This window comes from Pelophylax lessonae (genome assembly GCF_965119305.1).
Source record: "Pelophylax lessonae genome assembly, chromosome: 2".
In the NCBI taxonomy this organism is placed as follows: Eukaryota; Metazoa; Chordata; class Amphibia; order Anura; family Ranidae; genus Pelophylax; species Pelophylax lessonae.
In genome coordinates, this window is record NC_138769.1 from 705975107 (window position 1) to 705992366 (window position 17260).

General features: G+C 44.0%; 1 protein-coding gene across 1 annotated transcript in view; it reads left to right on the plus strand.

The window, feature by feature from the left end:
- CAPN5 (calpain 5) overlaps positions 1 to 17260 on the plus strand; it is a 192280-nt gene that overhangs the window by 109365 nt on the left and 65655 nt on the right. Inside the window, exon 3 of the mRNA XM_082245916.1 lies at positions 13407 to 13538. Coding sequence (XP_082102042.1) covers positions 13407 to 13538 — 132 coding nt within the window. The remainder of the gene's footprint in view (positions 1 to 13406; positions 13539 to 17260) is intronic.

A 17260-nucleotide genomic window follows, 5' to 3' on the forward strand; every position in this document is an offset into this window, starting at 1 on the left:
GACCGCGCAACTGTCCGTTAAAATCACGGAGTGCCGAATCGCAAAAAAGGCCCTGGTCAGGAAGGGGGTAAAATCTTCCGGGGCTTAAGTGGTTAAGCTTTGACAATAAAAGCCTGGAAGCTGATTGGTTTCTATGCAGAGCTGCACCAGATTTTGCACAGTCTTAGTAAATCGACCTTTCATTGATCTTAACATGAACAATGTCTAAATCGGGGACGGGCAGCACAATACTATGGAGCAGTGCTGGGAGTGAAGGTTCTGGTTGTAGAACAATCCTCATCATGACATTGAAAATTCTGACAAAACACACAAATTTTTAGATCTCTAGCTTCCTCGGCTTTATTATAATGTTTTAGCAGACGACAAGCCCTGGGATTTGTGACTGCATTAGACATACATACAGGGTTCAATTCTGTCTATAGCAGAGTTTCGGGGTTAAGACCCCATACTACAGTGCATCCGGAAAGTTTTCAGAGCTTCACTTTTTCCACATTTTGTCCCAGCCCTATTCCAAAATGGATTACATTTTATAGTTTTTTCCTCAACATTCTACAAACAATATCCCACAATGATGACATGAAAGAAGTTTGTTTGAAATCTTTGCAAATTTATTAAAAATTAAAAACGGAAAAAAAAAATCCCATGTACATAAGTATTCACAGCCTTTGCTCAATACAGGCATACCCCACTTTTAAGTACAGAATGGGACCGGAGCATGTATGTAAAATGAAAATGTACTTAAAGTGAAGCAATACCTTTTTTCATTTCTTAATGCATGTAAATACACTAGCTCCATAGGAAATCTTGGTCAGCTTGACATGGCATTGCTCCCAAACCATGTGACAAGGACACCAAGCTTGGGGAGCATGTTAGGGGACCCAGGACTATGACATGGTAGATTACCTAGGCAAGCTGGCCGGCCACAAAAAGGATATGTTGTAGTCCTGGGTCCCCTCTCTGTGCTCCCTAAGTTTGGTATCCCTGTCACTTATGGTTTGGGAGCAGTGCCATGTCAAGCTGACCAAGATTTCCCATAGAAGCCAATGTTAAAAACCGGGAGTAGTGTCATGCCAAGCTGAACAAGCTGTGTCCTTACTCGCGAGTGTATGTAAAGTGAGTGTACTTAAAGCGGGGTATGCCTGTACTTTGTTGAAGCTCCTTTGGCACCAATTACAGCCTCAAGTCTTTTTGAATATGATGCTATAAGCTTGGTACACCTATTATTGGACAGTTTCTCCCATTCTTCTTTGCAGGACCTCTCAAGCTCCATCAGGTTGGATGGGGAGCGTCGGTGCACAGCCATTTTCAGATCTCTCCAGAGATGTTCACTCTGGTCTCTAGCTGGGCCACTCATGGACATTCATAGAGTTGTTCCGTAGCCTCTCCTTTGTTATCTTGGCTGTGTGCTTAGGGTTGTTGTCCTGTTGGAAGATGAACCTTCACCCCAGTCTGAGGTCCATAGCGCTCTGGAGCAGGTTTTCATCAAGGATGTCTCTGTACATTGCTGCATTCATCTTTCCCTCGATCCTGACTAGTCTCCTAGTTTCTGCTGCTGAAAAACATCCCCACAGCATGATGCTGCCACCACCATGCTTCACTGTAGGGATGGTATTCAGGTGATGAATGGTGCCTGGTTTTCTCCAGACTGACGCTTGCCATTCAGGCCAAATAATTCAATATTTGTTTCATCAGACCAGAGAATTTTGTTTCTCATGGTCTGAGAGTCCTTCAGGTGCCTTTTGGCAAACTCCAGGCAGACTGTCATGTGCCTTTTTACTGAGGCGTGGCTTCCATCTGGCAACTCTACCATACAGGCCTGATTGGTGGAGTGCTGGAGAGATGGTTGTTCTTCTGGAAGGTTCTCCTCTCTCCACAGAGAAACGCTGGAGCTCTGTCAGAGTGACCATGGGGGTTCTTGGTCATCTCCCTGACTTAGGCCTTTCTTCCCCAATCGGTCAGTTTGGCCAGGCGGCCCGCTTTAGGAAGAGTCCTGGTGGTTCCAAACTTCTTCCGTTTATGACTGATGAAGGCCACTGTGCTCATTGGGACCTTCAATGCTGCATAAATGTTTCTGTACCCTTCCCCAGATCTGTGCCTCCATACAATCCTGTCTCTGAAGAGTCTACAGACAATTCCTTGGACTTCATGGCTTGGTTTGTTCTCTGACATTCACTGTTAACTGTGGGACCTTATATAGACAGGTGTGTGCTATGCCAAATCATGTCCAATCAACTCATTTTACCACAGATGGACTCCAATCAAGTTGTAAAAACATCTCGAAGATGATCAGTGGAAACAGGATGCACCTGAGCAAAATTTTGAGTGTCATGGCAAAGACTGTGTGAATACTGATGTACATGGGATTTTTTTTTTTTTTTGCTTTTTATTTTTATTAAATTTGCAAAGATTTCAAGCAAACTGCTTTCACGCTGTCATTATGGGGTATTGTTTGTAGGTTTTTGAGGAAAATAATGAATTTAATCAATTTTGGAATAAGGCTGTAACATAACATAAAATGTGGAAAAGTGAAGCACTGTGAATACTTTCCGGTTGCACTGTAACTGCTTCTTACGGCATAGAGGGGATCTGTGCCTAGCCTGCATTCAGAGGTCTGACTTCAGCCCCCTCTATACTGAGAACTTCACCATTTAGCTTAACAGCCTCTTTCATAGAGCCACCATCGTACCCAAGACCACATGCCAGCTACTTGGGCTGCTATTGGTATCATTACATCACTGGTGCTAGTCTTAAAGTGGTTGTAAAAGGAGGTTTTTACACTACTGCATTTATACCGCATTATATTGCCACCTAGTGGTTAAACCTATGTGATGTAGAGTTAACCAATGCGTTCCTGGTACCCATCCTGTGACCCTATGGCACTCACTGTTTGACCCTCGGGGCATTTGCAGACAAGGTTTTGCTGCGTACTTAAGTCAGCAAAGGAAAATTGATCTTTAGAATGGCTTTTAGTAGTTGTTTGTTTTATCTCGCTCATACTACATTACTTTTTTCTGTGCTGTCCATCCCTTTTTTCTCTTCCTGTTCTTCCCCCCCCCCCCCCCTCTATTCTTTTATAATGGGTCTTGCTAAAAGTACTTGTGTATGTAAAGTAGGATGTTACCACCAGACATTTTTTTCCCCCAGCCCCCCCCCCTCCCATGCAGGTTCGCTCTCACATTACACAGGACCCCCTCCTCTATCAATACAAAGGGCCCCTCCCCATACTGCTCCCATCATTTCACAGGACCCCCTCCTCCATCATTAAACCAGACCCCCCCTCCCCATCAGTGCTGTATTTTGGCCTAGGCCGACAAGGCCCAGGCCTAGGGCGGCACTTTGCAGGGGGGCAGCAAAAAAGCAGCCCCCCCTCCACCTGAGACCCTTTTGGCCACTGGTTGCTAGAGCCGTCTCTCTCTCTCTCTCTCTATCTCTCTATCTATCTCTCTATCTCTCTATCTCTCTATCTCTCTCTCTATCTCTCTATCTCTCTATCTCTCTATCTCTCTATCTCTCTATCTCTCTATCTCTCTATCTCTCTATCTCTCTATCTCTCTATCTCTCTATCTCTCTATCTCTCTATCTCTCTATCTCTCTATCTCTCTATCTCTCTCTCTATCTCTCTCTCTCCTCCAATTTTGGAGGGAGTCACATCCGTTAAAACTGAAGGAGTGGGGCAAATTTACATGGGAAGGGGGGAGCCCAATTTTAGTCTTGCCTAGGGCAGCATGAAACCAAAATACACCACTGCTCCCCATACTACCCCTATTATTACACCAGACCCCCTCTCCATATTACCCCCATCAATACATAGGATCCCTTCCCTTATATTACCCCATCATTACACAAGACCCCCCTCCCCTATACTACCCCCATCATTTCACAGGACCCCTTCCCATAGCACCTCCATTATTACACCAGACCCCCTCTTCATACTACCCCCATTATTACACAGGACCCCCTCTCTTATACAACCCCCATCAATACATAGGATCCCTTCCCTTATATTACCCCATCATTACACAAGACCCCCCTCCCCTATACTACCCCCATCATTTCACAGGACCCCCCTCCTCCATCATTACACCAGACCCCCTTCCCATAGCACCTCCATTATTACACCAGACCCCCTCTTCATACTACCCCCATTATTACACAGGACCCCCTCTCTTATACAACCCCCATCAATACATAGGATCCCTTCCCTTATATTACCCCATCATTACACAGGACTCCCTCCCTTTTATACTACCCCATTTTTTTTTTTTCGTAGCTTTTATATTTTCTTTTTGTAGTTTTGAAATGATGGTGCCCAGTACAGGGGGGCTGGCTGTACTGCCCTATCAGCGGCCCTGACTTTAATGATCAGCTTTTAAAGATGTTGTGGGGTATCTGTGCTCCCTGGTGATAAATCACACCCGGACACAAGTGTTGGTGCTTGTTCTTCAGAGGATTAATTAACCCGATTACTTCCTCAGGGGTGAAGAATCCTTGTTATTGTGACAAATATTAGCATAATTTCCTCTGTGTAGCCAGAATTCTTAAAGTGGATCTTCACGGCATCTGAGCACCACAAATTAAAAACGCTATTTAATTTGTTTTTATTATTCAAAGCAAACTCCCCCATCCATCCATGTCTCCATGCTTTATTTTGCTGAGCAATCATTGTTGGGTTTTCTGCATGCCGCATTTATGTGAGCACAGCAGCCCATTAATTTCAATAGCGATTCATGTCAGGGTCCCTGCACCTGTTCAAAATCGCAGTCCCACTAAAACCGCATGGTTTCATGCGCCTGAAAATGCTCTGTTTTCAGATGCATAGGGGTGCCAGAAATCAAGAAATCTGCAAAAGAGTGGGTGCGGTAACGCGTGCGATTGACACGCTGTCCCTAACCTGCAACAGTGGGAAGCTTGACTTTAGCCTCATAAACACAATGAAATTATCGGACGAATGATCATCCGTTTTTTGGGGTTATTTTGCATGCTAGTCTCATATCAAAAATGAAGAGGTTACTAAAGTTACAAAAATTAGTATACGACTGAATACAACTTCAGAAGTGATGTGATGTGTTGTATTGTAATGTATTTAGTTTCCGAGCATGCGTGGTCTTACGATTTTATTTCACACAAATAGAGCTTTTATTTGGTATTTAATCACCACTGGTTTTTATTTTTTTTTTGAAGAAAAAAAGCATTTTAATAGTTTGTTATAGAATTTAGCAGCCAGGTAATTTTTCGCCTTCACTGTTGGGCGCTGATGAGGCCGCACTGTTGGGCGCGGATGAGGCCGCACTGTTGGGCGCGGATGAGGCAGCACTGTTGGGCGTGGATGAGGCCGCACTGTTGGGCGCGGATGAGGCCGCACTGTTGGGCGCGGATGAGGCCGCACTGTTGGGCGCGGATGAGGCCGCACTGTTGGGCGCGGATGAGGCCGCACTGTTGGGCGCGGATGAGGCCCCACTGTTGGCCGCGGATGAGGCCCAACTGTTGGCCGCGGATGAGGCCCCACTGTTGGCCGCGGATGAGGCCCCACTGTTGGCCGCTGATGAGGCCCCACTGTTGGCCGCTGATGAGGTCCCACTGTTGGCCGCTGATGAGGTCCCACTGTTGGCCGCTGATGAGGTCCCACTGTTGGCCGCTGATGAGGTCCCACTGTTGGCCGCTGATGAGGTCCCACTGTTGGCCGCTGATGAGGTCCCACTGTTGGCCGCTGATGAGGTCCCACTGTTGGCCGCTGATGAGGTCCCACTGTTGGCCGCTGATGAGGCCGAACTGATGGGACGCTGATGATGCCGAACTGGTGGGGACTGCACTGATAATTAGTACACTGATAATCAGTGCCCTGATTCCAATCAGTGTAAATGTCCCTTTTTAGAGAAGCTGGTTATCGGATCTGTTCTCCTCTCCTCCAAGCTGTCTGCATGAGGAAAGGAGTGCCGATAACCGGCATCTGTTTTACCTCTGTGATCAACTGTGATTGAACACAGTTGATCATGTGGTAAATAGCCACTGATTGGCTCTTTACCTCAATCTGTGATCAGCAGTGTCTGGAGGACACTACGATCACAGAGCGTGCCGTCCGCGCCCAGCAGCTGGCGCACGATCACGGGGCCGCTTCCCAGAACTAGACGACTGCACTGTAGCCGTCATTTGGCTATAGGGCAGTCGACAAGTGGTTAAATTAAATTATTTGTTCTGGTATTGTATGAGGAAAATTTTCATGTTTGTCCCTTCATATATTTTCGCATGAATTGTCGTGATTGGTTGCTTTCTAAAGCAGTGTGTTAACAATGATTTATCGTACGTTCGCTTTGAAAGCAGGATTTTTCGTCCGATTTTCTGATCATGAATACTAGGCATTAGTCTCAATGTTTTATTTAGCAGGAAAATATAGGGAAAAAATGAAAATTCTAAAAATCAAAACCAGCAATACACAAATAATGAAAAATAAAAATACAAAGAACTTCTGCAAGTAAATGCAACCCCAATTTACACCATGGGTTAGGGCCTCTTGCGGTTATCTGGAGCCCTCTAGACTGTTGGCTGAGTATAGAAATTAAACGCTGGAAGCTTGCGGAACGGAGCGGACATCCCTGCAGTACCGCTGATCGAGCGGAGTTTTAGTAAGACACCCTGAGATAGCAGAGCGCAGCCATCCTGAGGCCGCAGAGCGTGGAGGATCGCATCGCTTGTTTCCCCAGGACCCTTAGTGACGGACATCAGGCTTTGGTGAGAGGGCACTCGAAGTTCAGACCACACTTGTTACAGTTCTCTATTACATTGAATACTGACCCTATGCAACTGAATCAGTTACCAAAATCTCTTAGGATTATAATCGGCTACCCTGCATTTCTTGCTATACATTGTCATACTGGAAACTGTTATTAACTGAGCTCCAACTGCCGGTTAAGACTTTAGCAAGGCCTTGCAAGAGGGACATTATTACACTGTTGCTCTTAAAGGGGACACGTTACTGGTATCTAGACCACCGTATCCCTCGTTAGGATACTGGTAGTATAGGCCGGCCTGGGGTTTGGTTTGAGTATTTAATAATGATAATGTATGGGTGATTAAGATAGTGTTTATTGATTTAATTTGATGTTCTAACAAATCTGTTTTCCGCTCTCTTGATGTCAATTTCGCTGAACTCTATTTACTCTGTTTATTTAGGGTTTAGCTGACTGACAAATTCTACTCGTTTATCATTTGAGTAAAAGCTAAAAACTCATTCAGATTGTGTTAGTGTATTACTTACCCTCTTTACGACTGCCCGCAGCACATGTACTGCAGCAGGCAGCCTCTCCTGCGCAAACTGCCGTAACTGTATGGCGGTCGCGAGCAGGAGACTAGGGGGCACCCCCACTCGTCAGGGAAGCCGATTCAGCAGGCAGGCAGCTTTGATTGCCACCTGACACCTGAGGTTGTTCCGTGCTGAGAGAGAAGGATGGTCTGCTGTTGTAAACACAGCTGACTGTTCTTCTCTCTGAAATGATCACAGAGCCCCTGTGATCCTTCTATAGAACACAGGTCTCTATGGTCATTTCACAAGCCACGCCCCCCCCCCACAGTTAGAATCCCTCCCCTAGGCTCACATTTAACCCCTTGATCACCCACAATGTTAACCCCTTCCCTGCCAGTGTCATTATTACAGTAACAGTGCATATTTTTAGCACTGATTACTGTAGTAATGTCACTGGTCCTCTCAAAAGTGTCAAAAATGTCAGTCAGAGGTCCGATCTGTCCACCACAATGTCGCAGTCCCGCAAAAAATCGCAGATTGCCGCCATTACTAGTAAAAAAAAAAAAAAAACCATAAAAATAACAAATCTTTGCCGTAGTTAGTAGACGCAACTTTTACGCAAACCAATCAAAATACGCTTATTGTGATTTTTTTTTTTTTTTGTACCAAAAATATGTAGCAGAAAACAAATTGGCATAAAATTTTAAATTTAGATTTTTAATTTTTTTTTTTTTGGGGAATGTTATATAGCAGAATGTGAAAAATATTGATTTTTTTTTTTTTTTTCAGATTTGTCGCTCTTTTTTTTTTTTTGTGTATAGCGCAAAAAAATAAAAATCACTCAGGTGATCAAATACCACCAAATTTTGTTTGGGTATAGCGTCACACGATCGCGCAATTGTCAGTCACGCAGTGCCAAGTTGAAAAAAGTGGCCTCTTCATTAAAGAGGAAGTAAACCCTCCTCTGCAAGTTGTACCTATAGGTAAGCCTATGATAAGGCTTACCTATAGGTACTGTAAATATCTCCTAAACATGTACCGTTTAGGAGATATTTACCTTACATGCAGCCAGTGACGTCACTGCGCATGCTCTCTGAAGGAACGGCCGCTGGTGCTGTTTCTTAAGAGCCCCGTGCCGTGACCGTCACCGCGGCTCCGGCCAATCAGATGGCCGGATGCCGCGATCCCGGAAGACGAGCGACTGGACATGTCGCCCGTCATACAGGTAAGCGGACGGCACGGCGGGGGCTCGTTCTAAGGTAAGTATTTCATAATGAGCTAGTATGCAATGCGTACTAGCTCATTATGTGTTTCTCTTTCAGGTTGCAAAAAGAAAAAAAAAATGTTTTTGGGGTTTACAACCTCTTTAAGGAGGCAAATCCTTCCGGTCATAAAGTGGGTTACGATAAATACAACATGTCTGAACCTAGAGTGTCAGGAGGGCTGGACGGTTCACAGGGTAAGAGCAGTGCAGAAGAACATACACTTAACAGCAACCCTCAAGGGGGTAGTGCTACATTTGCTTATCTATTCTCCCCCATTTGTTGGTGCATATTATTCCTGGTTTCCGTTGGAATTTGTCGCTAGGCATGGCAACAAACTCTTGACGTTTCTCTGATGTTTCATTCTTGTGTTTCATCAGATAAGTAGTTGTGTACCTGGAATAGTCCTCAATGAAACTCAGTAGATATCTGTTCCCGCCTGACGTGGGAGTTTTCATTGGACCGCATACATCACTGTGTATGAACTGCAGGAAATGGGTGGTTTTTCTTTGAGAAGTCTGTGGAAGGGTAGGAAATGTGGCTTTTGCTTCAATACAGCACTTGCATTTTATGAGCACTTTGCCAGGCACTATTGTCAAATCTTCTCTTTATAATGTCCTGTATAGCTTCTGGACTTCTGTGCCATAAATTAATACATTTTCTGTGTGGGTCATTAGAGACTATGGGCTCTTTCACACGGGGCGGACCGTATTGCGATCCGCTGCGGCACTTTTTTTTTTTTTTCACGGACACGGGTGACACTTGTGTCATCTGGTCCGTATGTCCACATATCATCCCATCCGTTTGTGGATGATATACGGACATAATGTATGTCTATGGGATTGCGGATGTCAGCGGATGACACCGCTGACATCCGATTGTGCGTCCGTTCCATTTTTTAAATGGAACAAAAATAGGGTTCTGTTCCGTTCCAAAAAACGGAACAGAACTGAAAGGACGAAAATCATCCGCAATCCCATAGACATTCGTTATGTCCGTATATCACCCGTAAACGGATGGGGTGATTTACGGACATACAGAACGTCCGTGTGAAAGAGCCCTTAATTGGCTTGCTGATCTGTGGTGATGAGCCTGTATAGGTGATCATCCAGTTATTGTGAATTGTGAATTCATCACCCTGGAACTTAACTGTGAGACCATTTTTTGCAAGACTTTTCACTGATAGACGATTGCCTTCTAATTCTGGAACATACAGCAATTTCTTTATAAGGATACTGTGCTTGCCTCCTTGTGGTGTAATGCAGTTCGGGAAGCCCCGTCCTTTACCTTCTGCAGTGATGCTTTTCCTGTTTGCTAGGAAAACTTTGTCTTTTACACTGTAATCAAGGTTTGTGAAGAAGGTCCCATCACTAGTCATGTGGCTTGTTGCTTCTGAGTCTGTGCACCAGCCACGTGGCTTGCCGCTCTGTGTTACTTTAAAGGTGCCACTCCATAAAGTGTCTGAAGTTTCCTTTGTGGCTGCTTTGACGCTTTCTTTTGTGGATAGCTCTGCTTACCTTGCTCGGCTTTCCAGATAGAACAATCATTTAAGTGACCGGTCCTTTTACAGCGAAAACAGGGTCTGCTTTCCTCGTTGTGCTTTGTGCCTTTGTCATCATGGTGCGTATTCTCTTTCCTTCTGTCATATTTCTCAATGAATTTGCCTTTGACATAGTCTAGTGTTAGCTCCTGCTGAGTTTGGTTTCTAAAGTGTTAATAAAAACAGTATATGTCTCTGGAAGGCTGCAGAGGAGCAGGGCCACAATATGGTTGTCTTTTGATGTCCTCTCCGATGGCATGCAGCTACTCTTTGATTTCTAGCATAGCTTTCCCGTGGTCACACACTTGCTGGCCGCTTTATAGTCTCATCTTATACAGCTTTCTTAGCAGAAACAGCTTGCTGTTTGGGCTTGTACGCTCATGCAGTTTTTGTAATGAAGTCCACACCACATACCTTTTTGGCCGTTTTTTCTGTCCTTGTGGATAAGCTGGTCAGCTTCCACTAGCAAGCGGTCTGTCTTTTCTATCCCATTCCTCTGTCTCTCCCTTTGTGGTCTGTCTGTATTCAGCACTTGCTGCAAGTCATCCTTGCTGAGAAGCATTTCGAGCTTGAACTTCCACAGCTGGTAATTGGCATTGTTCAGTTTTGGGATTGCAAACTTCACATCTGAACCACTTGCTATATTTCAGCAGCTTGTATACAGTACTCACTGACTTGTAGTATTCTCTCCGGTGCCTGGGCCCATAACCTGTTGGCAGAGTATTGAAACGATGCGCTGGAAGCTTCTTGAATACAGATAACTGCTTTACTTGAATGGATAGCAATACATGTCTTCACATCATAGAGACAGGAACTCAACATATCTTTACACAGAATAGGAAGCAGAAACCTACAAGAACATATACAGAGAAAGATAGTGCTTCCTCCGATAGCATCATACTATAGATATACAGTGGGTACGGAAAGTATTCAGACCCCCTTAAATTTTTCACTCTTTGTTATATTGCAGCCATTTGCTAAAATCATTTAAGTTCATTCTTCTTCCTCATGAATGTACACACAGCTCCCCATATTGACGGAAAAACACAGAATTGTTGACATTGTTGCAGATTTATTAAAAAAGAAAAACTGAAATATCACATGGTCCTAAGTATTCAGACCCTTTGCTGTGACACTCATATATTTAACTCGGGTGCTTTCCATTTCTTCTGATCATCCTTGAGATGGTTCTACACCTTCATTTGAGTCCAGCTGTGTTTGATTATACTGATTGGACTTGATTAGGAAAGCCACACACCTGTCTATATAAGACCTTCCAGATCACAATGCATGTCAGAGCAAATGAGAATCATGAGGTCAAAGGAACTGCCTGAAGAGCTCAGAGACAGAATTGTGGCAAGGCACAGATCTGGCCAAGGTTACAAAAAGATTTCTGCTGCACTTAAGGTTCCTAAGAGCACAGTGGCCTCCATAATCCTCAAATGGAAGACGTTTGGGACGACCAGAACCCTTCCTAGAGCTGGCCGTCCGGCCAAACTGAGCTATCGGGGGAGAAGAGCCTTGGTGAGAGAGGTAAAGAAGAACCCAAAGATCACGGTGGCTGAGCTTCAGAGATGCAGTCAGGAGATGGGAGAAAGTTGTAGAAAGTCAACCATCACTGCAGCCCTCCACCAGTCGGGGCTTTATGGCAGAGTGGCCCGACGGAAGCCTCTCCTCAGTGTAAGACACATGAAAGCCCGCATGGAGTTTGCTAAAAAACACCTGAAGGACTCCAAGATGGTGAGAAATACGATTCTCTGGTCTGATGAGACCAAAATAGAACTTTTTGGCCTTAATTCTAAGCGATATGTGTGGAGAAAACCAGGCACTGCTCATCACCTGTCCAGTACAGTCCCAACAGTGAAGCATGGTGGTGGCAGCATCATGCTGTGGGGGTGTTTTTCAGCTGCAGGGACAGGACTGGTTGCAATCGAGGGAAAGATGAATGCGGCCAAGTACAGGGATATCCTGGACAAAAACCTTCTCCAGAGTGCTCTGGACCTCAGATTGGGCCGAAGGTTTACCTTCCAACAAGACAATGACCCTAAGCACACAGCTAAAATAACGAAGGAGTGGCTTCACAACAACTCCGTGACTGTTCTTGAATGGCCCAGCCAGAGCCCTGACTTAAACCCAATTGAGCATCTCTGGAGAGACCTAAAAATGGCTGTCCACCAACGTTTACCATCCAACCTGACTGAACTGGAGAGGATCTGCAAGGAGGAATGGCAGAGGATCCCCAAATCCAGGTGTGAAAGACTTGTTGCATCTTTCCCAAAAAGACTCCTGGCTGTATTAGATCAAAAGGGGGCTTCTACTAAATACTGAGCAAAGGGTCTGAATACTTAGGACCATGTGATATTTCAGTTTTTCTTTTTTAATAAATCTGCAACAATTCTGTGTTTTTCTGTCAGTATGGGGTGCTATGTGTACATTCATGAGGAAGAAGAATGAACCTAAATGATTTTAGCAAATGGCTGCAATATAACAAAGAGTGAAAAATTTAAGGGGGTCTGAATACTTTCCGTACCCACTGTACATGTACATTACACTATAATACTACAGCGCCACCTGCTGCCTAGACGGGTATAATGCATACAGTGAATAGTCACATTATAAAAAGCAACTTTGCTGTTGTTGTTCCAACATAAACAACCCCATTTACAACAACCATATACAGAACTTCCATATATCGAAGTGCAAGGTTGCTACATAAATCAATGGTGGGAATACAATAATTCTCTATGGGTTTTATGAAACAGGGGCCCACTTCATTAGGAGTACAGCAAAGGTAAAATTTGCAATATTACAAATCTACTATAAGACAGATATCAGAATAAAAACACTTATGCAATGATACGTTAATCATTTCTTGTTGCATATGTCCTTTGTGTATCAAACCACACTCATTATATAAAATAGTAACACTGCTAAAAGATGGGGGTGGGGGCGGAGTGGCTAACAACTTGGCAAAAGATAGAAAGGGATGAGTAAAAGTGACACCTTTTGGGGTTGACAACTTAGAAAAATAAATGCAACTCTGGGTAGGTGGTGGGCACTGGACACAATTTTCTATTTATTTTTTTATGGATATTTGAAGATCTTTGGTTGGACTTCAAATGGTTTTGGTTCTGGTTGGAGTACAAAAGGTAAAATTCATAATAATAAGGAATAATATGGAATCTTTCATAAATAAAAAAAAAAAAAATTCAACCTCATTTTATGTTTTCCTGCTACTTTTGAGAAATGAATCCAAGAAACACATTTCAGTAGCCAGTTTATCTGAAATACTCGGACACATGTCACGCTTTTGCTCTTTATAGAAGATTCCTGCTGCTCACTCGTTCCTCTTGTTCTCTCCCCACAGGAGTACTGCAGTGACCCTCGCCTCTTCGTGGATGGCATCAGCTCACACGACTTGCATCAGGGACAGGTTGGGAACTGCTGGTTCGTGGCGGCCTGCTCCTCGCTGGCTTCTCGTGAGGCCTTGTGGCAGAAGGTAAGGAGTTCAGATTAATCACCGTGTCTAAGGAACTGATTGTCTTACCTGGTGCATCCAGGGACCATAAATTCTATAAGAACCTTGGGGGCTGATGAAAACTGGACAGAAGAAAAATATGCACAAAATTTGAGTTTTTGTCCTGGTCAACCAGCTTTCACGCTTCTTTTTTATGAAAATATTAAACAAGCATTCTGATTGGTAAAGAACTCCAATTTGGTTCTCATTTTCTTCACATGGAACAGCAGCATCCAAATGGATCGCTACCCCAGTGACTCACGAAACTAGAGGAACCTTGTTCCCTACGATCTCCTCTCCCTTGGTATTGCCACTGTGGTTGAGTATCCGCTAGACTTTTATTGTTTTCAACACATCAGGCACTTGTGTTTAATATTACAATTATCTAATGTGTATTTAACAGGTTTTTTGCGGGTTTTCTTTTTTTTTATAAATTATTTTTTTGTGGTGTGTTTTGGTGCACATACATTTAATAAAATGTGCGGAAATTGATTCGAAGGTTGTGACTCAGGCACTGCCCCCTAAAGGGAGTATGAGGGGGTTGATTTTTTTTTTTTTCTATGCTTTTGGGACCTCTTAGGAAATATAATGGCACCACCCCAGAGGCCGACTTATATTTGAAATATGTAAACTTACCCTTTTTCCTGGAGAATTGAAACGGTTTTCCCAAAAGATTAATATCTGTTCCCAAATTCAGTTTTTAGCATTTTACAGTTTTCTAATGAATCTCAGTGATTGGGGGGGGGGCGCAGGATTGTCACCTTTTGACTGAGGAAAACCTGAGGGAGGGCAGGAGGAAGCACAGATTGCAGCAAGCTTTGTATGCCAAAATAAGTGGGAGGAGTTTAAGAAAAAAATCGGGTGGATCAATATGTGTGAGTGAAAAGAAAGGGACACTTGAAGGATTTGTTATAGTACGGAATTAGCCGGTGTGTCACTTTACACATGTGTGAGGGGATAAGATATCAGCCCCAGCTTGTTTGAGCCAGGCACACCCTAATCACCCCATGCAGTGCAGACTCCCCCTGGCCCAATAATAGAAGAATTTTTTTTTTTCGTGCTTAAAATGGTCTTGGATCAGCAGCTCTCCATAAGCAGGGGTCTTCCCAGTCAAGTGGTATACTTAAGTAGTATATGAATATTCAAACCAGAAGCAATGCCAAGGACACGATGGGGAGTCCCAATTATGTATTTTAATAATCCACAAATGGCAAAAGCATACCCACAAGAAACCCAAAAGGTTTCAGGGGACCTCCTATTGTGGTTATGCTTTTTTACATTTGTGAGTTATTAAAGAACATACTTGAACTGTTATCCCAGGTGTTTTGTCACTCCTCTTTCAAATAGGGGAGGGTAGGTGACAACTTTACAAAAAAACAAAAAAAAACAAAGGGGAAGAGAAGGTGCCATTTTATCAAGAGTCTAGAGGTTTTGGGCCAGAGGATCTAAACCAGGCATGTCCAACCTGCGGCCCAGAGCCCCAGGCAATGCGGCCCACTGCCCCCTGACAATTTTTTTTTTTTTTTTTTGATGGGGAAGAAGGAAGTCCGGTCGGGTGCACGGCCACAGCGGCTTCCAATTAACTGTAGGCTAGGCAGAGGCTGCCTCGGAAGGGATCATCCTCTAGTTCTATTAAATTAGTGCTGAGGGGGGGGGGGCAGCAGCGCTGGAAGGGCGCGGCGGCGTTTTATTGCTTATATACCTTAAATATAGTTTATATTTTATATGGGGCCCGAGAAAATTTCTCTACACTCAATGTGGCCCAGAGAAGCCAAAAGGTTAGACACCCATGATCTAAACATTGGCCACTATCAATTGTAAACCCATGGATGGAAGGGGTGGGGGGTTTTTGGTTAAGTTAAGAAAAGGCAACCGTTTGTCAAAAGAGTCAGGAGGTTTGGTTATGCTAAAACACGAAAATAAATTAGACATTGAGTGCACAACCAACCTAATGAAAATGATGGAAGGCAACAGAAATGTGTGTGGGGGGCTTATTAAAAAGGGAGAAAGAAGGAGACAATGACTTGAACACACACATAAAGGCAGAGAGAACTCAGAGAGGGAGGGGTGGTGGTGGTACTTCCGGGGATGAGTGAGCAGAGGGCAGCCACACGGGAAAGAGGACTTGTGTTCTCTATCATGGGGCAAACGTAGGTTTATGGTTGGCAGGAGATAGATGTATAAGAAACTGGAAAAACAGGCACTTCAGTCCTGACTGAAGCATTCGCTCCAGCTCCTGTTAATCCACCATTTCATCCAAGTTAAGGCCCAACACAAGGAAAATGCAAGAAGGTAAAGAACCAGGACATATAACACCTAAGTAGAAGAGGTAAGTTAAGAAAATGGCTGGCAGAGGGCAGTTTCAGAATGACTTGGCTGTGAGCCAAGCAACCACCACAATATGTCCAGTTTCATGGGGCTGTGGGCGACATTTCTCAGAAGCATCTACTTGGGCACAGTTCACCTACAACCTCTTAAAACCACACTGCAGGGTAGCAAATTACTCCACCATTGCTTCGTCCAAGTTGAGGCCCAAGAAGTAGAACACCTAAGTAGAAGAAGCAAGTTAAGGAAATGGCTGGCACAAGGAAGATTCAGAATGACTTGAGCCGTGAGCCAAGCAACCACTTCAATAAGTCTATTTTCATGGGGCTGTATGCGCCATTTCTTTGAAGCCCCTAGTAGGGCATTCTTGATGCCCATAACCTACAACCCTTAAAAAAAAAAACAGACTGCAGGGGCGCAAGTTTTGAACTGGAAAGCAGTTTATGAAACTGAACTGGTGATTACACTAGAGGAGAGCAGAGAGGTTCCTCATTAGTAAGCTGCTACTCTTCCACTATCCAATCATAGAACCTTGAACAACATGTATTGCTTTCACTGTACGCGAAAAAGGACCGTGTATAGGAGGCCCATACCCCTAATTATAATGAACATCAAAAAATGGAAGCAGAAAAAAGATGGGGCTTTGCGGGCTAGTGGGAGGAGAAGGATCCAAGGAGAACGAATCCACACTCTGAGGATATTTTACAGGCTTACGAATGCTCAGTACCCATATAAATTGTTAGTCGCACTACCTGCCTCATGCCTGGTATAGGCCACTTATAGGCATTTTTGCTGCCCAGCAACTTTTGAGCTTTTGTACCTATCTACATACTTCATATACCATCTGCCATATCTTTGATTGGCTATTTACAGCCTGTGACATACAGGACTCCCTATTTTCTTAGCTGTTGGGATATTCCCATACAATTGATTATATACCACATATATTAAGGTATGTCATTTCAGTAGCCAGAATAGGCATTATATATATGGATATGAATGCGTACGGATACATGCCATTCCACTGAAATCTCAAAATTATCACTTCTGGGCATCTTCACACATACCTATTGAAACCAACTGTGGACCAATATAATTATTCCTGCACTGTATTGTGCCTGTCACCGTCGTAGCCGCATTGGAAATATTGGTCTGTCCAGGTCTCTCTGGCCCTGAGGAAGCCTCGAGGGAAACGCGTTGGCTTACTGGGGACCTCTTAGACCGTGTTCCACCAGAGACCTCACGCCATCACCCGATTTAAGTCCTCAGCATTCCCATATCGGGAAGTATTTCTACAATGCGTTGTTTTATGTTTGATGTTTTATATGTTATACATGGGTAACCATTCCCATGCATATTTTAATATACTCAATAAATAA